At 38.4% G+C, this 26,506-nt stretch overlaps 1 protein-coding gene across 3 annotated transcripts in view; it reads left to right on the top strand.

Moving 5' to 3' along the window:
• The window catches only part of LOC132828383 (complement decay-accelerating factor-like), a 59,608-nt gene extending 36,829 nt beyond the window's left edge, over positions 1-22,779 (top strand). Inside the window, exons 7-10 of one of the 3 annotated variants that reach the window (XR_009646114.1) lie at positions 2,747-2,893; positions 8,332-8,398; positions 11,031-12,649; positions 22,700-22,779. Coding sequence is in view for 2 of the 3 variants with exons in the window: in XM_060845441.1 (XP_060701424.1) it covers positions 2,747-2,893; positions 8,332-8,398; positions 11,031-11,130 (314 nt within the window). In the remaining variant the exon portion in view is untranslated. Of the gene's footprint in view, positions 1-2,746; positions 2,894-8,331; positions 8,399-11,030; positions 13,035-22,699 lie in introns of those variants that run through there. The other 2 variants (XM_060845441.1, XM_060845442.1) reach the window with 2 other exon arrangements.
• The last annotated feature ends 3,727 nt before the right edge of the window (positions 22,780-26,506 follow it).

The following is a 26,506-nucleotide window of genomic DNA, read 5'->3' on the forward strand; positions in this document are numbered from 1 at the left end:
GTATCATCTGCAAACTTACTAACTGTACCTCTTATGCTCACATCCAAATCACTTATGTAAATGACATTTGTCCCAGGCAAAATGCTCTCTCATCAATTTGTTGTTTAATGACAAGATGAGAACTGTTATGGACTATTGCAGAAACCTGATTGTCCTTAACACAGTTAAAGCATGGAGAATGATGCGGCATGATGAGGGCAACTGACAAAAAACTTCCCCTTTCACTCCCAGAGTGGGAATGTTGCGATTCCAGTACGGGTCGATGGACTCTGGACTCTGGCTTTAAGTTCTGGGAGCCGAGAGGAATATCCTGTTTGGGAGATTTATTTGATGGGGAAGTCATGATGTCTTTCGAACAGCTGAGTGAGAAATTTGAGCTACTTAGGAGAGACCTCTTTCGTTATTTTCAGGTTAAGGATTTTATACAAAAAAAAACGACATTGATGGTCAGTCCCTATAAGTAGGAAATGGAAAGGAGAGTGCTCTGGTCTATGGCTGCTCTCTCGGTCAGTATCCTCTATCACTTGTTAGGAAGTAAGGTTTTGAAGGAGATTGAGCAGCTATGCAGAATCTGGACTCAAGAATTGGGGGCAGAAATCTCATCAGAAGTGTGGCAGGATATTTCAGAGAACATAAGGAAGATTTTGATTTGTTACAGGACCCAGGCTCTGCAACTGAAGGTACTCTACAGGGCTCATTTGGCACCAGAACAGCTTGCGAAATTCAAGACAGGAGTGTCCCCAATGTGCCCCAAATGTAAAATGGATGTTGGCACTCTTACTCGTTGCTTATGGTCTGTTCAAAACGGCATGCCGTTTTTTTTAAAAGAAAGTCAGACCTTTCCAGAACTGAAAAAATGAAATCAACCTATCTCTGCTTTCAAACTCAAATGATCAAAAATAACAATAATATACTCGGGTTCTTCATAACATCAATATACAAAGTAATATTCAATTCTCGTCCTTGTTTATGAGTTGGATTTGACAATCATTGGGCCAGAAGAGGGAAATATCTTTCTTTCTCTGAAATAGTTTTAGTTCTTTTTGAAAGCTATTATCATGACTGTGCAATTATAATATCACCTATCGTATCAAAAAGGCTAATTTAACTTCTTTAAAAATTGACACAGTTCACAAGATCATTCCCAAAAGTCACATGATTGGTCTAGTTCATTCAACAATGAGTTTTTTTTATATCAATTATAATTCATTGTTAACCCACAGACAACACTATGAATTCAATGCTCTTCTGGCAACTTCTTCTGGACACTGCAAACACCCACTTGGAATTGCAGCATCATTAGCTTTGCTTCATTAGACAATGGAAGTTAATATAACAGCCATCTCAAGGGTGATCAGTATAAGATACTGCAAGACACCATTTTATAACAGAAATCTCCTGGAAGATCTCCTATGAATTCTCAACTTAAAACAGAAAACATTTAGAAATCACATACAATTCTAAATTAAGAATCCAAGCAATCTGCAAGTGCCATAGCCACAGAATTAGTGACAAACAAGAAACTTCCTCTCTCTCCCAAATCTCTGACTGTTTTACCAACTGAGACCACCTGTAAAACCAGCCTCCAGCTGTATAAGTACAAACGCTGCATTCTGTTTAAAAGTCAAGCTTACAATACCCTTCATTTTTGGGAAGAAATGGTGATTTCATGGCAATGTCATTGAGATAAAATTCCAGAGGTCCAGGCTAATGGCTTAGGACCTGGGTTCAAATCTAGCCATGGCAGCTGGTGAAATTTAAATTCAACTCATAAAGACCAGAAATGAAATAAAGCACCTCAGATGATGACCATGAGACTATCATTGCTATTTTTTTAAAACAACTATTCATTTATGTCCTCGAGTGAAAGAAAGCTTTCATCCTTATCTGGTTTGTCCATATCCACAATAATGTGGTTCACTCTTAACAGCCTTCTGAAATGGCCTAGAAAGCCACTCCGTTCAAGAGCAATTAGCAATGGGCAACAAATGTTGAGTGACACATATATGTCATGAGAATATTAAGAAAATAAAACAAGGAAGTTATCTTTTATCTGTATCTACTTATAATCTTTGCATGCGTATTTTATTTGACAACCTTATCCTGTTTTTACTTAGTAACATTTAGTAATAGTCATGTAATATATTGACCTTTGAGCTTCCTTTAAAACTAAAGATGTTCTGCTGATCATATTTGAATTGGAACTCTCAAACAAATTAAAAGGAAGCTAAATGCATGATGTTAACTGATGACCATGCTGAAATGCCTGATGGTCGTGACCATATTATTTGATAATTTTATTGGAATTATCCTAGTCATCATCTTCACTTGTTCATTATTGTTTAAACAAATAAGTATTATGTTATTTACTGACTATTTATTATTTAGTTAATTTAATAACTAGTTCAGATTTATAGACCTGTTTTTGATTTGCTGCTTTGTAGAGAAGAACTCACCATTCTTATCTGGCCTGTCCTACTGGCCACCCCAGGCCTTTGCTGCATGGGTGATGGTTAGCTTTGTCTCAGATGGTTTAGTAAGACTCTCAGATATAAGATAACATGGAGGAATGTGCAATAAATACAGTGCCTCAAAAGCAAATAGAAGAGTAAGATACAAAACCATTTCCGGTTACTGTGAAGCTGAGTGTAACAATGAGTCAACATCTTTTGGAGGATTGAGGAGGGCAGACAAAGTGAAAGAATAAATTATTTTTCATAACTTTTGTTGGACTGTTCCATTTCAGATACTACTACATATGAACAAAATCAAAGCAATCATTCTATGAACATAAATGTGAACGCAATAATAATCGAAACAACGTCTCCAAGCAAACCACAAATTCCTTCAGACAACTTTGAAAAGAGAATAGTACTTCCAGCAACTCTTACCTGTGAGTTTCTACTTCATGCAAAATGAACTGGAGCAAAGAAAATATGATAAATTTATGAGTTTTTTCAGTAATTATCTCTTTAAGTACAAATTATTTATATTCTACTTCTTTTGGCGCTCTACTGTCAAATTGTCCATTGCTGGCACCACATTTTAGGAAGTGTATTTTAGTCTTGCAGAGATAATTTATTAGAATGGTGACAAGAATGCAAAATTCAGTCAAGTAGAGTGATTAGATCAGATTGCCTACATTATGGAAACAGGCCCTTCAGCCCAACAAGTCCAAACTGACCCTCTGAAAAGTGACCCACCCAGACCCATTCCCCATGTTTACCCCTGACTAATGCACCTCACACTCAGGCAATTTAGCATGGCCAATTCACCTGGCATGTACTGTGTTAGGAAACCGGAGAACCCAGAGGAAACACACACGTAGACACAGGGAGAATGTGCAAACTCCACAAAGACAATTGCCTGAGGCTGGAATCGAACATTGGGTCCCTGATGCTGTGAGGCAATTACCATGCTGCCCCTACATTGATTGGAGAAGCTGGGCTTGTTTTCCTTAGCACAAAGAAAGTTAAATGAAGGCTTAATAGAGACATTCAAAACTATGAAGGGTTTCAATACAGTAAATAAGGAGAAACAACTTCCACTGGCTGAATGGTCAAATGCAAAGGGGAAAGATTTAAAGCAAATTGACAAAAATAAGGTTTTTTTGCACATTTCTTGAAAGTGTATTGGAAATATTGAATAGTAACTTCTAATAGTTAATTGAATAAACACTTGAAGACAAGAACAACTGCACGATTCTGATGAACGTATAGAAGAGTGCGACTAATTGAATAGCTGTTAGTGTTGGCACAGGCAATGATGGATCAAATTACCTCTGCCTATCCTGCGAAAAAAAAAGGTATTATTCTAACACTGGTTGTGCCTTTTAAAGACATCTGATGATGAGCAAACTGAATAAAATTCATACTGAGGCATGATCTGTGGTAAGGACTAATCATATTGTAAGAGCAAGACAGAGAGAAGTTTTATCTTCCACTACACACTACTTAGAAATGGTTGAATTGAATATATTTAAGGAAATAATTTCTCTTCACTTTAGTGAACAGGGGAAACAAAACCTTCAATTTTCTACAATGATTTTTCTTTCTATCTCTGCCAAGATGTTGTCTGCATGTTGGAGCTGATTACCCACAGATACTTTTTCAAATAGCCCAAGATGCATGCTTGAACCTTGATGAGTGGCACTAAGAAGATAGTTGATTATGTTAGAAATTACTGTGATCTTGTTCATGTTCTCATCTTGTTGTCAGGTGGGAAACAACTGCCATCTATAAAAGGGAAGCATAAAATGGGGAGAAATTGCAGTCTAGTGGTAATGTTACTTGCCTTGTAATCCAGAAGCAGAAACTCATAGTCCAGCGGCATGAATTCAAGACTCACCAAAGCAGCTGATGGAAATTTGAATTAAATTAACATAAATATAGAATAAAAAGTTAGGCTTTGCAATGGTGGCTCTGAAATACTGAAAGACCAATCTGGTTAACTGTCATCCTTAAGAGAAGGAAAGATAAGATAAAATAGGTCCAGGCCTATAGGAATTTGTTAGCTATGAGCTATCCTTTGAAATCGTCTGCTAAGCCACTCAGTTTTGCATTTTTCAAGAAGGCAGCTTGACCAGTATATTCTCAAAGACAGTTTCAAATGGGGAAATAAATGCTGGCTTCATCAGTTACATTCACGTTCTACAAATGAGTAAAAACAGAATTTATAAGACAGTGCAAATATGCATACAGCTTAAATGTTTTGGTGTAAGTATGTCCAATTTGTGCAAACTGGAAGCCATTAAATAATTATTTCTACCGCATTGTACAGAAACTTTTGAATATTAGTTATTATGATTGTGATGCTGGAAAAGCACAGCAGGTCAGGCAGCATCCAAGGAGCTGAAGAATTAACATTTTGAGCATAAGCCCTTCATCAGGATTGATTCCTGATTAAGAGCTTATGCCTAAAATGTCGATTCTCCTGCTCCTCGGATGCTGCCTGACCTGCTGTGCTTTTCCAGCACCACACTCTCAACTCAGATCTCTAGCATCTGCAGTCCTCACTTTCTCCTTATTATGTAGTGATGAGCAAGTTTGTTAAGAAATATCCATGTTAAACTTGATTGATAAAGTAATTGCCATGTATTCTAATTCTACAATGGAAATTAGATTTGTCAGAAAAAAATTGTTTGAATTTTATAAAACTTGGTGAAATTAAAAGTCCATGTGACATTTCTTCAAATGACCAGACAAACCCCTGATAATTTTAAACCTAACTTTAGGCATCAATTTATAGAAAAAGCAGTGCAATGAATATAATTTTCAATCTTCTGTGCTGCAAGTTAATTATATTCAGTAATAATTGACAAGAATATATCCTTGTCTTACTTTATGTAATTTCCAGGTATAATGTAGAATGGAATAGAATCCCTACAGTGTGGAGACAGGCCCTTTGGCCCAACAAGTCCACACCAACCCTCTGAAGAGTTAGCCACCCCAGACCCATTCCCCTACCCTAACTCTACATTTACCCCTGACTAATGCACCTAACCAACACATCCATGAACACAATGGGCAACTTAGCATGGCCAACTCACCTAACTTGCACATGCTTGGATTGTGGGAGGAAATCAGAGCACCTGGAGGAAATCCACATAGACACAGGGAGAATGCACAAACTCCACACAGACAGTCACCCATGGCTGGAATCGAAACTGGATCCCTGGCACTGTGAGGCATCAGTGCTAACCACTGACCTACCATGCTGCAATGTATTTGCGAACAATGCAATTTTGCCAATATTTAAATTGTAATCAATTTATCTAGGCTGTAAGGACAGGAACTAGTTCATAAGGATAATTGCTGAAGTCTTTGCTTTGTCTCAGGTATTTGTAGTTGTCAATTGGACATTCTGGATTTCTTTAGGTGAGCATATTAATGAAATCAATCATATTCTTGTGTTTAATAACTCGGAATTGCACTGTCATATTGGATTGGAAAGTAGTGTGAGTTCAATTTATTGGATTATCTCACCTTCCCTGGTGCTACTTCAGATTGAGTCGATTTATGGAATGATACTGAAGTCAGACTTTTGCTTGGCATACGATGCATCATCAAAATCATTTCATTGCATCTTTGCAGCATTGTCCACATTGACCTGTTCTTCCATAAGTGCTGAAAGTTTAGCTCACGTTTTCAAATCCTCAAAACTCTTACTGCTCGACTACACTCTTAATTGTCCAACTCTGCAAGATATAACTCTTCCAAAACTCTTCTAACAATCCTATCACCATGGAGTTACGCAGCCCTGTCCACCTGCCTTTCCCAGGGGTACCGGTTTCCCAAGCTTCAGTAATTTAGGCTTTAAAATTCTCAATCTTATCTTGTGTTATATGCCAATGCTGCTATGTGTACATTGAATTGGAAGCATCTCTGGTTTGTAGGCATTATGCCATCTTTTTTTTTGTCAGTGTGCAGTCCTGAAAAGTCCATGTGCAATAGTGATTTCAGAAACCAGAATTCAATTAGTTATCTGTTGATTGGCATGCATGGAACCTCACAGCAGAAACACTAGCTGTAGAATTCTACACACATACTGTACCCAAGGCTTTTTGTTCTTTACATCTTAATCAGGCTCTTCATCTTACATCTTAATCAGACTTATTAACTGGAACACTCCTTTATTTATATCAGTACATAGCATGTTATCAATACAGTTCTCTAGTGTAGTGTTGAAGAACATTCTCTTCATATGTCCATTCCAGTCTGGATTCAGAGCCATGTGGTCAATGGTTTCATGATGCTGTGCAGTATGGATATAAACCCTTTGGTTCAACTCGTGCATGCCAATCAGATATCCCAAATTAATCTAGTCTCATTTGCCACCACTTGGCCCATATCTCTTTAAACACTTCTTATTAAGGTACACATCCAGATGCCTTTCAAATGTTGCAATTGTACTAGCTTCCACCCCTTCCTCTGGCAGCTCATTCCATATGCACACCACCCTGTGTGTGAAAAAGCTGCCCCTTAGGTGCCTTTTAAATCTTATCCCTCTCACCTTCAATGTAGACCCTCTAGTTTTGGACTGTGTTACCCTGGAAAAAATACCTTGGCTATTCACCCTATCCATACCCCTCATGATTTTATAAACCTCTATAATGTCATCCCGCAGCCTTCGACGCTCCAGGAAAAATAGACTCCGCATATTCAGCCTCTCTCTTTTGCTCAAACCCTCCTATCCTAGAAGCATCTTTATAAATCTTTTCTGAAACCTTTCAAATTTTGCAACAATATTCCTATAGTCGGAGACCAGAATTCAATGCACTATTCCAAAAGTGGCCAAACCAATGTCCTGTCAAGCCGTGAGATGACCTCCCAACTCCTATACTCAGGTCACTGACTAATAAAGACAAGCATACCAAATGCCACCTTCACTATCCTGCCTACGTTCAAGGAACTATGAACCTGCACTCCAAGGTCTCTTTGTTCAGCAACACTCTCCAGGACCTTACCATTAAGTGTATAAGTCCTGCTCTGATTTGCCTTTCCAAAGTGCAGCACCACATATTTATTAAAAGTAAACTCCATCTGCCACTCCTTGGCCCACCAGCCCATCTGATTAAGATCCCATTGTAGTCTAAGGTAACCTTCTTGGCTGTCCATGACACCACCATATCATCTAAAAACTTACTAACTGTACCTCCTATGTTCACATCCAAGATAGTTTATATAAATGACAAAAAGCAGTGGACTTGGCACTGATCCTTGTGGCACTGATCCTTGTGGCACACGGCTAATCATGGGCCTCCAGTCTGAAAAGCAACCACACACCACTCTGTCATGACTTACGTGAATCTCACTATGGCTTAATTTCACTGTTGACATTATGTTAAGCTTTGCACCTCAATTTCTCCTTAAGCTTATCTTCTCTCTATTTCTTGCCCTATCTGTGCTTTGTCTGTCCTTTAGAACTCCCTCCAATTCCCTAGATTGCTAGCCTGCTCAAAACCTCCATTTCAATATACCTTTGATTCTCAACTGTGGTGTTCAGCTTACCCTTTCACTTATTACTCAGTGTTCACTGTCTGTGTTCTCATTAATGTGAACAATTCTAAGATGCATTACTGTCTTTCAAGACTGTTAAATAAAAACTTTGCTTTATTTTTTAAGAGACTTTCAGGGACTGGAAATATATCACCTTCTTTTCATTATGAAACTAAGATTAAACTACTGATTTTAACCAAACTCACTTACTGGGCATGGGCATATTCTGTTCGCACACTTGTTACAATTCACGGATTTCAATAGGATGTAGAGACAGGTTCAATATAGCCTGTAGGTTTGTGCAGAATACACCAAGTCTCTTTTTCTTTGTTAGGTTCAGGACTGGGTATCATTTTTGCTGGAGCAATAATCCGGTTTATTAATGAAAGAAGAAAGTCTGGGTGAGTATTGAAATTATTTATTCTAACTTTGTATTGGTTTTGCAATTCCAATATAAACTCAAATATCTCCATCAATTGGGGTGGAATAGCCAGCAACAGAAATTGACAAATAATTGAATATCCCAGAACTGCTGCATACGTAGAAAGTATTATGGTATCGACTAATTGTCCTTGGGTCTTGGTCAATATTTAGCCCCCAGTCAAATATTCTTGAAAAAAATAGATTATCAGGGCGTCATTGTTATGGGAGTTTGTTGTCTGCAAATTAAATCCCATGTTTCCTACCACAGGAAAGTGACTATTCTTCAAAACAACTGTAATAGCAAGAAAATGCTTTGGATAGCATGAAATTATGATTGGTACAATAAATGCCTATGCTTTGATCCCAATTGAAACCTGACAATAGATCCTTTTTTTCTGGTTTTAATGAGATCTCACAGAATAGTCTCTGACTGAAACGCAAGCAGGCAATTTTGCAGTTTTTGTTTGAACAAAAAAAAGTTTATTTACCAAAACAACAAGATATAACAGGAAAATCTTGATATCTACTAATATCACAAATTCAAAGAGTTTTAAACATATAGTAAAAATATAATCTCATTAATTCCAAAGTGCTCCTTTACAAATTCCAACATCGAAAGTTTAGTCTCAACTATCGATTTAAAACTTTGCCCCATATTCCTGACCTTATTACTTGCTCAACTCTTTCCTTTTACATACTAAATTGAGAAAAAAAACAATATAACACTTTTTTTTCAGTGATGTACATTTTTTATGCATTATATTAATTTGCATTGCAAGAGCAGTCAGTCTTACATCAGTGGTATGCAATATATTAGAGATGATTCGGAGGCACAGGGTTTATGATTACTTGAAAAAACATAGTTGATTAGAGATAGTCAGCATAGCTTTGTGAGGGGCAGGTAATGCCTCACAAACCTTATTGAATTCTTTGAGAATATGACAAAACACGTTGCTGAGGATACAGCATTATGTGGATTTAGCAAAGCACTTAAAAAGGTTCCCCATGGTAAGCACATTCAGAAAGTAAAGAGGTATAGGATACAGGGAAATCTCGCTGTCTGGATACAGAATTCACTGGCCCATAGAAGACATAGGGTGGTGGTAGATGGGAAGTATTCAGCCTGCAGCTCAGTGACCAGTGATCTTCTGCAGGGATTTACGCACTTATTCTGCATTTATTAACCCAGTTCTGGGACCTCTGCTCTTTGTGATTTTCATAAATGACTTTGATAAAGAAGTGTAAAGGTGGGTTTGCCAATGACACAAAGGTTGGTGGAATTGTGGGTAGTGCAGAAGGCTGTTGGGGATTGACAGGATTCAGAACTGGGTTAATAAGTGGCAGATGGAGCTCAACCTGGAAAAGTATGAAGTCATTCACTTTGGAAGGTCAAATTTGAATGTAGAATATGGGGTTAAAGGCAGAATTCTTGACAATGTAGAGGAACAAAGGGTTCTTGGAGTTCATGTCCGTAGATCCCTCAAAGTTGCCACCCGAGTTGATAGGGTTATTAAGAAGGCTTATGGTGTCTTGACTCTCATTAGCAGCGGGATTGAGTTTAAGAGCCGCAAGGTTATACTGCATCTCTATAGACCACACCTGGTTAGACCACACTTGGAATATTCTGTTCAGTTCTGGTCAACTTATTTTAGGAAATATGTGTAAGTTTTAAAGAGGGTACAAAGGAGATTTACCAGGATGCTGCCTGGACTGAAGGGCATGATTTATGAAGAAAGGTTGAGGGAGCTAGGGCTTTTCTCATAGGAGCAAAGAAGAATGAGAGGTAACTTGGTAGAGGTGTACAAGAGTTTGACAGGTATAGATAGAGTGGATAGCTAGAGACTTTTTCCCATAGCAAAAATGACTATCACAAGGGGGCATAATGTTAAACTAAGTGGAGGAAGATTAAGGGGAGATGTCAGAAGTAGGTTCTTTACACAGAGAGTGGTGGGTGCGTGGAATGCACTGCCAGCGATGGTAGTAGAGTCAGATACATTAGGTTCATTTAGGATAGGCACATAGAAGATAGTGCAATGAAAGGTATGTCTGTTAGTCTGATCTTAGAACAGGCTAAAGGACTGGCACAACTTTGAGGGCTGAAAGGCCTGTACTGTGCTGTACTGTTCTATGTTCTATGAAAGTTGACAGCAGAGGCAAGAAATGTTCCACAGTTTGGGTAATCAGACAAACAGAGAAGCCACCTTTATATAGTTCTTGTCCAGCTCTTTGACAGACACTATCAACTGAAAGTTTTATAATTTGAAAGTTTCATTGGCTCAGTTTTTTTGAGAGTCAACATATGTGTGTACAGTGGAATCTTTCTGTACTGGTTCCATAATGATCTTGATGCCATACCACTGGTACTTTGTACATATGCACTTGCTAAAGTGTCTTTGCTTGCCTGTGTAAGTGGTCTATAGCTAATCTATACAGAAGTGTTAGCTGCGCACTCGGACATAATACTGTGTGGCATCAATATTGTACTGGTTCCTTTTATAATGATTTTGCTGTGCCTTTTATAGTATTAAATATTTGTAGATTTTTAAAAACATTTACTAGTTAATCATATATTGCCTTTCTGTGGTTTAACATTTCTTCCTTTCTACCTAGGTCCTATAAAACAGGGAGCCAATTCCTAGAACATGACAAGGATATGGAATTACCAACAGTTAAACGCATGAATGAGCCCAGAATCCCTCAAAATATATGAAGAAGATAGCCTAGACCCTAATATTTTCTTACTTTAAAGACAAATGCCAGAAATTGTATTCTAGATGCAATTCAGTTGGTCAAACTATCAATGGAAAGCACATTTTATTCATACACTATAGTTAAAATACAGCAAAAGTAAGAGGAGGAATAACTTAACTCTATTGGAAAAAGTAATAGAATAATTGATTATTTTAGTACCTAAAACGTAACAGATCTAATATAGTAACATCTCATAAACATACCTTTGGCAAAAGTAAAGTCAATAAAACAGATGGTCTCACATGCAATTCTAGCAGCCCAAGAGGAAAAGCATCAAGAGGAAACTCAAAGTGTAGCAGGGAGAGATGTACTGCAGCTTCTTAACACTGCAGAGAGCCCAGCAACAACTCCTGCCACTGAAACAAATATAGAAAATAAAATTTTGGTTCTTTGAGAGCTTCACCCCACCATTCAGACTAAGTTCTATTGTTGCAACTTAAAAAAAAACCAAGGCCTCACAAACTGTTTATTCTAATGGCACTGTGTAGATTGCTCAGCACCTGTGCCTTAAAACCTCTCTTGGAAAAACACCAGAACCTAACCAGAACATATGACTCTTCAAGTCATAGAATCATCATATTAGAAATTGGAACTGTAGTCATTTTACATTAATTTTGGCTATGAAATTGTTTGTGGAGGAGTGGGTGCAGTCCAGCTCTTTTGGTTCAATGAATCAAGTTTGTAGAGTGCTCCAAGATAACTGAAAGGATTCAGAATGGTGTGATATTACTGCTACTTCTAGAACTTTGGACAATGTATATATAAAACATAAAATGTTTACAATTTCTTGCTTGAATATGATTTTTTTTAATGGGAATGATTATAAGAAACTTGCACTGTTAACTCTGATAAACTATGATGTAAACACCTGCCCATTTTTGCAACTTAGCAAAATTGTATTGTATTGACACCAAGAATGGGCCTGCCTATAGATAAAGGGACTGAGATGTCTTCCCCCAAAGTTTGTGATATAAGGCACAGCCTTATTTTGCCTGGAGTGTTTTTTATTGTGACAAACTGTTTGAACATTTACAAAAACAGGGAAGGATCACTGGCAATCTGAATTTGTAAGTGATTCTCTCTTTAAAGAAAAATGTATCAAAGTATGGAACAAGTTCAGGACTTTGAAGATATTAAAACTTATATAAAAAAATGTGTAAACCTTGAACAAAGAATTTTGGCAAAAATGTTCTGTATTGCTTTACAATGCACATTAGGGACAATTATAATCAAATTATTTGTCATACTGATGATTATCATCATACAAATCTGGATGCTGCCTGTTCTGCTTTTTTTTCAGCATTTTCACATCATTAAAGCTTTTGTGCATAGAGAGAGAAAATAGTGATCCAAACACCCTGGACTCGTCTGAGATTACCACATCAAATATAACACCAGTCTTAATGCCAATAGGTGACAGACAGGATCCAGAAAATGAGGAAAAACACCATAGAGAGACACATTATTTTAACATGCAGGTACTTCAATGAGTGAATGAAATTTTCTTTACACTTGTTTTATGTAAATATGGAACAAAGATGGCAATATGCAATGTTTCTGTAATTTGGAAATTTGAGTTTGTTTCACTGATCATTTACATTGTCGTGATTGTTAAGATGTGTAATCAGAGGTATTAGTCCCTGTGAATGAATTATACTACTGTAAAAATAATTTTTTTGGCATAGAATGCACAACTATTGTCCGGTTTCCCAGTTTTAATAAAAAGAGGGAGAGTTTGGAAGAATGGTCTTATCGGTTTCAATGCTAACTCGGTTTTTCTCTCCACAGATACAGCCAGATCTGCTGAGTTTCTCTAGAACTTCTTATTTTTTATAATAAATAGCTTATTAATTTAAGAACAATAGAGTAATACGTCAGTTATATCTTTAAATGTATATGTAGACAGTTGATTCTCTCTAATGTTATGGTTACACTTCAATGTAAAAATCGTAATCATTTTGCTGTTGTAAAAAAGTACTTTTAATTATTCGAACCAATGATGCATCCACTGTTGTCTTTTAATTGACCCAGACCAGAAATATTGCAGCCAACTTAACACTTCCTGTTTTCTTTGTTGAGATCATGGAAAAGGAAACAATCAATTTGTAGGTTGAGTGTGAGGGAAACCAGCAAACATATCCTTAGTTGGCCTATCAAACAGTGGACAATAAATAAATTAAATTGGACAATGACAGTAGTATGAAACAGGCCTAAGTCAATATTCAGTTTAGATTTTCCATTGACCTGGAATATATTGCCAAAGTTTTTAAAATTTACAACCAAGTGTAAGCCACTGTGAGACTAGAAAACGAGTCTCTCAAAGGACGCTGAACCATCATTCCGTGGACTTTAATAGAAAGAAGATTGGATATGCATAAAAAGTCTGCTGCTGGCTCAGGACCAGTTTGTTTCTCAGAGCTGGTGTTGATCAATTCATCTTCATGACTATCCATAGTGCAGACCAAACAAATAGATCTAGTGAGTTCCATTCCAGAAAGGAAGTTAGGAAACCAGTTATCTTTTTCAATCTGTGTGGAACCACAAATTCCATAATTAATGAAACCAGTTTGACAATTTGCCAAGATAGGATTAAAACACAACAGAGCATTAATATAACCCTATTCGTACATCCTTGTTTCACCATTTCTTAACTCCAACTATTTGGAAATATGCTGGAAATCCCAGTCCATTCTGTGTACTCAGAGGCTATTTTGGTAATATTCAAATGGCCAGCAGAGTGGATGTTTGCTTTTCATGAGAAAAAAAAAGTACAATTCCATAGAAACATAGTGAAGGAGCAGACTAGCTGCTGGCTGTAGGATAGAGGCTGGAACATTCCGCTCCTGTGATGTAGTGGGTCATGTGATGTGAAGGGTAATTAGACAGGTTGGCATGGGGATGATGCCCACCTGCTGTATTCTACCTCAGACATACTGTTCTTGGTGAGAAGGCCCAAGATCAGCCCTCCCAACCAGCCCCATAAATGGTCATTTGAATGAGTTCATCCCATTACTACCCAGTTAACTGTATTCTCAAAAGATGAAGAAAGTGGAATCATCTAATTAAATAAACCAGCTTGCCTGTCAGGTTGTAAGTGTCTCTCTCTGCCTCAATCTGAGGATAATTAGGGAAACATGGGGGTTTGGTTGGTGTTTGTCTTCTGAAAGCAACATCCCAGATCTTGCGTTCAACTTTCCCTGCCATTCCCTCCCTGAAACCCTCCCCTCATGATCTCCCAATCCCTAATTCCCGAAAGGTTACTTCCCTTGCTTGCAGTTGCCATACTTCCGGGCAGTTGTACAGAATTGCTGATGTTCATTGTGTCTGCCAGTCTCTGATTGATGTCAACTTCAGATGTTGTGAGACATCACTGCCTCAGATGTGACCCATTGAAAATGCTAATTGAATCACCGCTTGATGCCTGATAGGTGCTGATCCACTGGGCTTTCTCATTCCCAGAACTGGCAGTTATCCTGTTTATAATGATACCCAGCCTGAAGCTTTTAAAAAAAAGGGAAAGTCACTAATATTGTTATGGCCTATTATCTCTGTCCCCCAAAATTTCTTGTCACTTTTGTGACACTTTGTGAATCAATAGGTTAAAATTTTAACTCTCAACTCAAAGGGAACCAGAATTAAGAAGGCCAATGTGGAAAGATATGTATGGCACCAAATTTTAATTTCCATGACAATTCCCACTGCTTACCATTTCCACAGGGTCAGGAATCAAATGAGAGGTTATGAATCTTTTGACAGTTATGTTAAAAATCTGTAACCATTACTCTCTTGTATCGTGTTCCTATTCTCAAATCCCCTATACTCCCGCCATACCCTCACCATGTCAACTCCGAATCCTCTAGACGTCTGGTAACCAGCTCAAACTGCTTCGTTCAATACTGTTGGAAGATGCCACATAATAAACGCTTGGTTCAGAATAACAAAAGAAGTACTTGATTCAATAGGCAATGTTTTCACAGATATAGACAGGATGCAAAACCTATAGACATTTTCATTAACTTAAAATAAGTTATACTTTCTCTGATGTCATGTCTGACTGTCAATCTTGTGAAAATAAAGAGATCTGAAGTAAATTAAAGCTTCTGTGTTTCTACCATGGGCTGGACTATCGAAGACATCGTGTAGTCTAAAAATGGAATGTGGGCCCTGATGCTGAGATTCCTGCCCAGATTCCAATTTTGATCAGTGCGGCTTAAGGATGTAAGCTGGTGTGAATGATAAGCCCACATTGCACAGTCCTGAACTGCTCAGCTTCATTGTGGAGATAGGCATTTCCTAGTCTCCTGCAATTCTCTTAGAGTTGGGTCACCTTTTTAATTGTGAATTGTGAACCATTCTCTGGATGATAGAACATTTTGAAAGCTAAGTTCAAATGTTCTCAATCATGTAGCCTCTGTATAGGCAAGTATATGTCTAACATCCACAATATACTCAATACAGAATCCGTGAACCCTGAATTAGCAAGACATTATATGAAAATGTTTTTTTCTTGAAAGGTCTTTCATTAATAACCACTTTTTAAAAGAAATGTCTTTCTGCTATAGCCCTTAAAAATTCAATCATCCTGACCCTTGAAAATATCAGTAGCAGAAATTACAAACATTATAGAGTCAAAGAGATGTACAGCACAGAGACAGACCCTTTGGACCAACCATGCCAACCAGATATCCCAACCCAATCTAATCCCATTTGCCAGCACTTGGCCCATATCCCTCTAAACCCTTCCTATTCATATACCCATCCAGATGCCTTTTAAATGTTGTAATTGCGCCAGCCTCCACCACTTCCTCTGGCAGCTCATTCCATACACGTACCACTCTCTGTATGAAAAAGTTGCCCCTTAGGTCCCTTTTATATCTTTCCCCTCTCAGCCTATAACTATGCTCTCTATTTCTGGACTCGCCCACTCCAGGGAAAAGACCTTGTCCATGCCCCTCATGATTTTAAAAACTCTATCGCCCCTCCCGCTTCTGACTCTCCAGGGAAAATAGCCCCACCCAGCCTCTTCAGCCTCCCCCTTTTACTCAAATCCTCCAACCCTGGTAACATCTTTGTAAATCTTTTCTGAACCCTTTCATGTTTCACAACATCCTCCGAGAGGAAGAAAGCGCTTTGTCTTATGTAAATAACCATTGTGCAGTTGATGAGGATAGATCACAGAGCATTAGCTGTTAATCAAGTCATATTTTCTCTATGGATGTCTGGGTTCTGTAATACACATAGCCTGCACTTTATGTGCAATTTACCATGACCAATCCACTTAACCTGCTCACCTTGGGACTTGGGAAGAAGCTTGTGTAAGGTATGATGCTGAAATTGTTGGGTATTACATTTGCCACTTATTTATCCTCACTCGTAGACTGTCCAAGTCCTTCTGCAGCTTCCCACATCCTCAACACTACTTGTCCTTTTCCTATCTTTGTGTCATCTGAAAACTTAGTAGCAAAGCCCTAAGTCCCTTATCTCCAGTGCCTGAAGTTAGATTCCTGAACCTTTCCAAAGTCTGTCTCCTCTTACTGTTGTGGAAACTCTAATAACTTCTCTTGAGCCTTCCTCATCTTTAACTTTTTCCATAATTTTCTATGCAATTCAACTCAACACTCCCCACCCCGTATATAATTTAGTTTAAATGGTGCTGCTTTCAAATTTCATCCCGATCTGCTCGTCTTTCCTCAGCTGAACCTCTTTCCTCTTTCTATGTGTATCACTGGTACCTTCGTGAACCACAACAACTGGAATTTTCCCCTCCCACTCCAAATTTCTCCGCAGTGCAGATGAACCAGAGCACCGGACAGCATTGAGGACTCTTGATCCTGAGCACAGAGAAGAGTGTATATTCCCTCGACAATACTACCCCCAATACTACCTTTCTCTTTTCTCCTACCTCTTGAATAGCTCCCTGCATCACATGCTTTGGCCAGTTTTGTTATCGTCCCAGTACCCTCTCATCCACACAGGGAGCAAGAATCTCAAACCTGTTAGTCAGATCAATGGCTGAGATTCCTTCTGCACTACCTGCTGGATCCATCTACCTGCCTTGCTCATAGTCACATCCTCCTGCCCTTGACAACTGAATGAATTCAAGGTGGTTAATCTAAGGGACAGCTCAGTGGTTAGCATTGTTGCTTATCATAGTGCCAGAGATCCGGGTTCAATGCCAGCCTCATTGACTGTATTGTTATGGACCAGGTCAGACCCCCTCAAAATATTTCAATATAGTGGCTCAGGCCCAAAGGCTAGTTGTTTTAAGCAGATGTAATGTGGATATCCAGGAGGTATGCAGCTGGTCAATCCCCTTAGTTTGAAACAAAACAGAATGTATTTACAAGATTACTGAATGAAACACAAACAAAAGAGAACAGAATATGGAATAACTTAATCTATCCAAAAACCCAACAGATTATCCCAATTTACTGATGTTGTTCCAAATACTTGCAACAATCCCCAGAAGCACAAAAGGTAAAATAAAACACAGGGTCTTATAGGCGAGATGTCAGAGAGAGGGAGGAGGAGCAGCATGGACCTGCTTCTTTGGCTCCAGCAGCTTTTACAACCGTCAGATTGCATTCAGTGAATGGCCAGACTGCCGACCAAACCAAAAGCTGAGCTGGGAGAACTGGCCCCTCTCCTTTCATTGTACAAGTGTTTTTTTAAAAGCTTGAAATTCTTTTGCTTGAGACAGTATCTGTTAGCTATAATCAAACTGGCCCTAAAAACTCTTCAAACTTAGACCTTTTGGATTCTGTGTCTTTTACAAGCTCTCTGAAAAGGAGCCAAGGACAACATAACCTTATTAAAGGAGCAGCAGCATCACAGTACGGAATTTGCACGTCCTCCGTGTCTGCTGAGTTTCTTCTGGGTGGTCCGGTTCCTTCTCACAGTTTGAAGATGTACAGCTTAGGTGGATTGGCCATGGTAGATTGCATATAGAGTGCAGGTTAGATGGATTGGCTATGGTAAATGTGCGGTTATGGGGATAGGGTTGGGGGTCTGCATCTGGATGGAATGCTCTTCAGAGGATTGGTGCAGCCTCAATAGGCTGTGGTCTCTTTCTGAACTGTCAAGATTCTATGACTGCTTCCTGAAACAGTGTCCAGTTAACTCTCCCCCTCCCTGATGTGTCTCCGTGATCAAAGCTCAAATTCCAGCTAATGAACTCTGGCTCAGAGTTCTTCAGGCAACCAATACTGATTACTTACATGGTCAGTATGAACCATGATATAATCCACCAGGTCCCACATGAAGCAGTTACAACACATCATCTGGTCCTGCATCTCCATTTTAAATACTTAGTACTTAATTTGTTTTAAAGGTTTCCGACTTTTTTTTGCTTGTAATTTGTAAATATTTCTCCCATTTACATTCAATCTGAATGTGAGCTATAATAGATAGATTACCAATGAACAGGTTTTCCTGTGATGTCACTTTTTTTTGTGCTGGCCCCCTAAGCTTGGGCTTCAAATTTTCTTGTTAAAGAAAACCTTTTAAACTAAGAGTCAAAAAAGCACCTCTTCCCCTTTCACTGAATTCCCATGCTGTATCCAAAGCCCAAATTATATTCTCACTCGGGCTGTGTCTCACTCCTGATATGGTGTTCCTTCCTGACCATACGAAGTTTCCTAATCATACACTTTCAACAGGCCTTCTGTTAAAGCGAGGTGAATTAACTCACACTAGTTAAACTTCATGAGAGGATGGTGATTTATGATCATGAAGTCTGAAAATAGTCTAATGTGTTTCCCAAATCAAAGGGGAAGACAACAAAGTAGTTTAAATAAACACTCATAGTTACTCTAGTCATTCTAGTAAGTAATTATGATTAGAATGTGTTTATACTGTCTAAAAACATAACCTGTATTTAACATTCTACCCCCTTGTGTCTGAACTCCATATTTGTGTCATTTATGTGTGTTTTCTCAATCTCTTCAAAGATAGACTGAACACTTGGCAAAAGAGTGCCAGGCATGAATTCTTATTTTAATTTGTAGTGTGCAAACATACAAAGCAGTATGTTACTGTCAGATAGCATTGTTTTTGCATCGTAGCATAAAATAATTGAACTACACTTTCATATATCAATGTAATGTCTTGCTTGGCTTAAGCAAATTGCATTTTTAATGATTCCCTGCCTGTTATACTGCTTGGAACCTTAGGTGGACCTCACTGCCTTTGAAAGATTTTGTTTTGAAATTTTGACTTAGTGGCTTTCTTTATCCAAGTTTCTAAAACCTGTTCTCCTTCCTGAAAGAAATAAAGCTCAGGAACACTCTTGGTATGAGATAATAGTCAATTACCAAGACAGGATAATGAAATGTCCATAACTTACATTTGTACAGAAAACAACTTGTACTCATCAACCATCTTATGGCTGATGGGTACTAAAAATCCTTTCTTTCTGGTGAAGACTGGTGGGAGGCAATGAAAGCTCTGAGTTACTTGTCCATAAGACTAAAAAAACATAAGATATAGGAGCAGATTTAGGCCATTTAGCTCTGCATTCGATCATGACTCATATGTTTCTTAACCCCATTTTCCTTCTTTCTGCCTGTAACTCTTGATCCTCTTATCAATTAAGAAAATGTCAAAATCAATATTAGAGTTCACAGAATCAGCAATGTCTTATGCAGGAGGCCATTCAGCCTACTGTGCCTGCACCAAGTAGCAGGATCTCATCATTCATTATTCTGAAAAACAGGATCTCCACCAATAGTTGGCCAGTGAGAACATTTTCTACATATGATATTCCTAAATATATAGACTTTCCCAGTGTTGTATTCTTCCTATCCACCTTCCAACACAAGACTTTCACAAGACAGTTGACAAAGTAAAGTTGTCACATTTTTTTGCATAAAAGGAGAACCTCTGGGTTGTATCATTTTCTACTATTTCTCAATTAATCTGCAGAATTGAAATGAAGGCCAACCATTAAAATTTACCCGTGTTATATCTCTCCATTGAAAACTGGTCAGAAGAGAGGTATCTCATCAGAAATTTACATAAAATTTAAATCCAGATCCAGGTGGGATTTTCTTTTCCTTATTCACTTTTTTTTTCCACAATCGAATACTTAAAACTGATGACTTTCCTCACTGCCTCCTCAAAGTCATTTGTGTAGAAAATGAGTTTTAAGCTCCGAAAATGCAACTTATCAACAAGACAATTTAAAAATAAAATTGAGGTTTACTGTAACTGAAATTACTTGAACAGAGTCATTTTGGCATTTGTAAATAACATAGACACTTTCAGATTTTGTAATATGAAAGATGAGATTTAACAAATTTGAGAAGTATTCAAATAGTTAAGAAGTTGTTCAATCTTTTTCAAAATCCTTTCAAAATTTTGATGATTTGCTGTTTCATTTTTTAAAAGTTCCTCTTCTGTGTGGATGTTCCTCCTTTTCACCTCAACCATTTGTTTTCCCAATGCAACAATGTCTTCTAACTTGTTTTGTATTGGTTTGGAGTCTCTGCCTGAGTTAGGATCTGTGTTGAGAATTAGAAATGATTATTTTCAGTTTGAACATACCATTGTTTCAACTGTGCATAAGGAATCATTTGTGTACAGTAGAGAGAGGAAAGTGATGAGGGATTGAACATAGACCAGTTATCTGAGCAGGAATGCACCAGCACCAGCAACAGCAATAGATATCCAAAATCTCCCAAGAGCCAAGCCCTGACCAGATGGGTAAATCTGCCAATAACAGAGACATGACAGATATGTATAAGACTAATAAACAGCCATCAGCCAGGAAAGGGGTATAGGAAGGATGTGATTGGACTGGAGTGGGTGTTGAAGAGATTCACTGGGATGTTGTAGGCTGAAGTAATTCAGCTATGAAGAGAAATTAGGTAGGCTGAAGTTGGTTTCCTTACAGCACAGAAAGCTGAGTGGGACCTGATTGAGGTGTACAAAGTTCTGAGGAGTATATATGGGTAGATAGGAGAAACATTTCCTTTAGTGCAAAGATCAGGGCACAATGTTAAGGTCAGGAACAGGAGGTTTAGAGAAGATTTGAAGTAATCCTCATTCACTTGAAGGTAGTGGGTGTCAGGAACTCACTGCATGAAAAAGTGATAGAGACAGGAACCCTCAAGATATTTAAGGGCCATTTAGATGAGCACTTGAAACAGTACACCAATGCAAAGCTACAATAGGATTACACCGGATAGATGGTTGATGACTGGTGCAAGTACGATGTGCCAAAGGGCCTTTCTCCATGCTGTATGACATATTCTAGGCATAAAAAGACTGTCTGCTCTCTGCACCTAACATTCTAGAAGTATCAACAGATATTTGAATGCTGACAACAAAATTCTACTAATAAATAAAAACTGCACAATTAGAATGAAACATGCAACAATCAAAGTCCCAGCACTTAAATATTAGGTTACTGTCTCCAGTAATGAACACAAATATATCAATAACAAGGCATCTTGTTGGTTTGATCCTGAAGGAGTTTGTTTTATCTTCATCAAATGCCATTATCATTCCACTAGGAGCAGGCATGAACAGAACATTTTTCTTTTCGCTTCCTCTGTGCCCTGACATTTGACTAATAGCATAGGGTGAGCATAGCAGGTATACTGCTCCTGTTAAAGAGAAACCAATGCAGTCGTGCATCTCCCTAAGTCCCTGGATTTGTAATGGGAGAACTACTGTATCATGCTTGGAATCATAAAGTCATAGAGATCTACAGCACAGAAAAATATCCTTTAGCTCTGTGTGCCAGTCAAAAACAATCACCTAACTATGAAAAGGGAGAATAGATTACAAATGCAATTTAGAAAAATGGACTGTAAAAGCTTCTGTAGATACATAAAAAGAAAATGCTTGGCCAAGAATGTGTGTCCATTAAAAACACAGTCAGGAGAATTTATAATGGGCAATAGATAAATGCCAGAGAACCTAAAAAAAAGGGTGGCACAATGGCTCAGTGGTTAGCACTGCTGCCTCACAGCACCAGGGCCCAATTCCAGCCTTGGGTGACTGTCTGTGTGAAGATTGCATATTCTCCCTGTGTCTGCATGGGTTTACCCCGGTTTCCTCCCACAGTCCAAAGATGTACAGATTAGGTGAATTGGCCATGCTAAATTGTCCATAGTGCTCCATGCATTAGTCAGAAGGAAATGGGTCTGGGTGGGTTACTCTTCGGAGGGTCGGTGTGGACTGGTTGGGCCAAAGGGCCTGTTTCCACCCTGTAGGGAATCTATCTAATTTAAATGATTACTTTTGCTATTTTCACTAATGAAGATACAAAAGATCTGCCAGAAGTTAGATCCAAGCAATAATGAATAATAAGGATGTAAAGGTAATTAGGATTAATAAGAAGCTTTTTGGAGAAATTAATGGGGCTGAAGGTTAATAAATCCCCAGGTCTTGATCAACTACAGCCCAGAGTGTTGACAAAGGTGATCATTGAGAGTTAAGATGTGTTATGGACCTGACCAAACTCCCTCATAACACTTCAAGAAAGTTGCCAAGACCCTAACTGTGCTTGTTGTTTTATGCAGGTGTAACACGGATATTCCGGGAGTGATGCAGCTGGCCCAACTACAAAACAGAATTTATGTGCAAGATTGATGAATGAAACACAAACAAAAAAGAACAGAATTCAGAATAACAACCTATCCAAAAACTTAACAGATTATCCCAACTTAATGATGCTGATCCAAATACTTGCAACAATCCCTATAAAAACCCCTTGGCAAAAAAGGAAAAATCAAACACATGGTCCTACTGGAGAGAGAGAGAGATGATAGAGGGATTCCATGGAGCTGTTTCTTGGATCAGCAGCCTCCAAACTGACTGACTTGCAGTTCTGAACCCAAGCCAAACCAGCAAAAGCTGAGCTGGAGAACTTGCCACTCTCCTTTCATTGTACAAGTGTTTCTTTTGAAAATTAAAAGCTTCCTCAAGTAGATCAACCCCAGATAATTCCGAGGCTGTGTCTGCATGACCTCCTGAAAAAAACCAAGGACAACCTAACCTTGTTAACGGAGAAGCATCATCACAGATGCATTGGTAATAAGCTGCAAAATTCCTTCAGATTGGAAGCTTGTAAATATCACTCATCTATTTAGGAAAAGAGTAAAGGACAAAACAGAGAAGAATAGGCTCATCATCCTGAGATCAGTAGGAAGGAATGTGACTGAAAATTTTCACAAAGGGCATGATGAATAGATATTTAGATAAAAAAATTATCTGACTGGGCATAGTCAACAGAATTTGTGAAGTGAAAATCATCTTTGTGAAATTGTTGGTGTCTTTTGACAATGTTAACAGAATTATTAAAGGGAGCCAATTAAGGAGTGTCAGGAGGTTGTGAATATTTGCCATTCTCTATTGCAGAGGACTGTGGAAGCTCATTCTTTGAGTACATTTAAAACAGAGGCTGATATATATTTGATTAACAATGGTGTAAATGATTATCAGTTCTGAAATAATAAATCAGACATGATCATATTAATTTACATTGGTTTTAAATTGAAGCATCATGCTTTCCTCATTCTGACAGAATACATTCTCAACAATGCTCTGCATTTATGGTTAAGAGATTGAAAAGCACATAACATAGATTTCAATATTTCTGGAGTTTATTGGTGAATTTTTACAATCATCAGAACTGCAGTTAGCTACTTAAGCATCTCAATTTCTCCTGCCCATGGAAGGCTCCACAATCTCAGGAGCCACTGCTACACAAATGCTCTCATGCTCTCAAATGCCTATCATTTCCATCTCTGGGCCTAAGTGACCGTGGCAGCCCTAACCTCACTTATCTTGGTTTGATGGAAGCCGGCAGGCTGTAATATAGCCATTGTAACTAGTCGTGTGAAAAGAAAAACCCGTTTGGTTGAACAATTTCATAGAGGTGTACAGTATGGAAACAGACCCTTATAGAGATATACAGCATGGAAACAAACCCTTCTGTCGAACTCGTTCATGCCGACCAGATATCCTAAAGTAATCTAGTCTCATTTGCCGACATTTGGTCCTTATGTCCTTAAACTGTTCTTATTTATATACCTATCTAGATACCTTTTAAATGTTGTAATTGCACTAATGTCCACCACTTCCTCTAGCAGCTCATTCCATACACACACCATCCTCTGCGTGAAAACATTGCCCCTTGGGTCCTTTTAAATCGTTCCTTTCTCACCCTAAACCTATGCTCCTCTAGTTATGGACTCCCTCAACCCATGGAAAAGACCTTGTCTATTTTTATAAACCTTTATAAGGTCACCCCTCAGTCTCCGACACTCCAGAGAAAACTATACCAGCTATTCAGCCTGTTCAGCCTCTCCCTATGGCTCAAACCCTCCAACTCTGGTGATATCCTTGTAAATCTTTTCTGAATCCTTTCAGGTCCCACAACATCCTCCCAATAGGAGGGAAGCCAAAATTGCACATAATATTCCAAAAGTGACCTCCCAACTCCTGTACTCAATGCTCTGACCAATAAAGGAAGGCATACTAAACATTTTCTTCACTATCCTATCTACCTGAGACTCTACTTTCAAGGAAATTAAGGAAGTAAATCTGTTGTTCTTATCCAGGCTGGACTACATGTAACTCCTGGCCCACAACAATGTGACTTAAAAGCTTCTGCAGAGGAAATATGAGCAACTAGCAACTGAAAAGCAGACCCAAAAGAAAACAATATCTGTTTTACTAACTGAGCCATGAGTCAAAAAGTGTGGTGCTAGAAAACACAGCCGGTCAGGCAGCATCCAAGGAGCAGGACAGTTGATGTTTCGAGCATAAGCTCAATATCCTGATGAAGAAATGTTGACTCTGCTACTCATCGGTTGCTGCCTGACCAGTTGTGCTTTTCCAGCAACACACTTTTCGACTCTGATCTCCAGCATCTGCAGACCTCACTTTCTTCTAACTGAGGCATGAGTTAATTAGGACAGGGTCAATATTATAAAAGAGGTAAATATGTGGCTTAATCACGTAACTAGGGCTGTGGATAGGGTTTTAAAGCAAATAAGGAGGGTTCAGTTGCATTTAAAATTAAAAAATCAAAGTCAAAGAAGAAGGCATGAGCTCATGCTAGTGATAAAGAAAATAAAGGAAGGAAAAGAATGTTAGACCATCAGATTGCACCAAGGATTCATATAAGAATAGAGAAATTTGATAATAGAACAAACTTCAAGGCTTTGCATCTGAATGCTCAAAGCATGTGGAATAAAATTAATGAGTCAACAATCCAAATAACGAACATTTTGATCGCCGTTGCTGAGATGCTGTTACAGGTGACCAGGTTTGGGAATTGAATATTCAAAAGTGTTTCAGAAGGATAAGCAGGAAGGAAAAGGAGCTGGTTAGCTTTGCCTTAAAAAAAGATTACTGCTGCAGTGAGAAATGATATCGGCAGTAGAAATCAAGACATAAAATCAGTCTGGGTAGAAATAATAAATATCAAGGGACAAAAGTCCCTTGTGAGAGTAATCTATAGGTCTCCAAATTGTAGTTCCACAGGGGAGTACACTATGAATCAGTAAATACTGGTGGCTTGTAAGAAAGGTTCAGCATAATGATGGGAGATTTTTATATGCATATAACTTAGATTAATCAAATTGATAAAGGTGGTCTTGAGTGGAGCTCATTGAATGTTTCAGAGGTAGTTTCTTGGAGCAATAAACTTTGGACCCAACCAAGCAGTCAGTAATTCTGGATTTGGTACTGGGTAATGAGGTGGGAGTAATTAATAATCTCATCATAAATGAACCTTTAAGAAAAAGTGATCATAGTATACTAGAATTTCAAATTCAGTTGAAACTGAAAAATGTGTTGCTGGAAAAGTGCAGCTGGTCAGACATTGATTCCTGAAGAAGGGCTTATGCCCGAAACGTCGATTCTCCTGCTCCTTGGAATCTGCCTGACCTGCTGCACTTTTCCAGCAACACATTTTTCAGCTCTGATCTCCAGCATCTGTAGTCCTCACTTTCTTCAAATTCAGTTGGATGCCAAGAAACAAGACTCATAGATTAGAATTCTGGAATTCAACAAATTTATTATACAACCATGAGGACAAATCAAGGCAGGAAGACTAAAAGGAAGGAGAATTGATGAGTGGTGGCACACGTTAAAGGAGAAACTTAATTGTTCCCAACTGAAATATTTCCCCACGAAGAAGAAAGATTGTAAGGGTGATAGATGCTTGCGGGGGGAGAGAAGGAGGAGGAGGAGGAGAGAAAACATCACTCCATGGCTTAGCAAGGAAGCTAAAGACAATATAAAGATGAAAACTAAGGCGTATCACATTGAAAATGAAAGTGGCAGGCTCAAAGATTGGGAAAATATTATAGATCAAG

This window comes from Hemiscyllium ocellatum, chromosome 26 (genome assembly GCF_020745735.1).
Source record: "Hemiscyllium ocellatum isolate sHemOce1 chromosome 26, sHemOce1.pat.X.cur, whole genome shotgun sequence".
NCBI lineage: Eukaryota > Metazoa > Chordata > Chondrichthyes > Orectolobiformes > Hemiscylliidae > Hemiscyllium > Hemiscyllium ocellatum.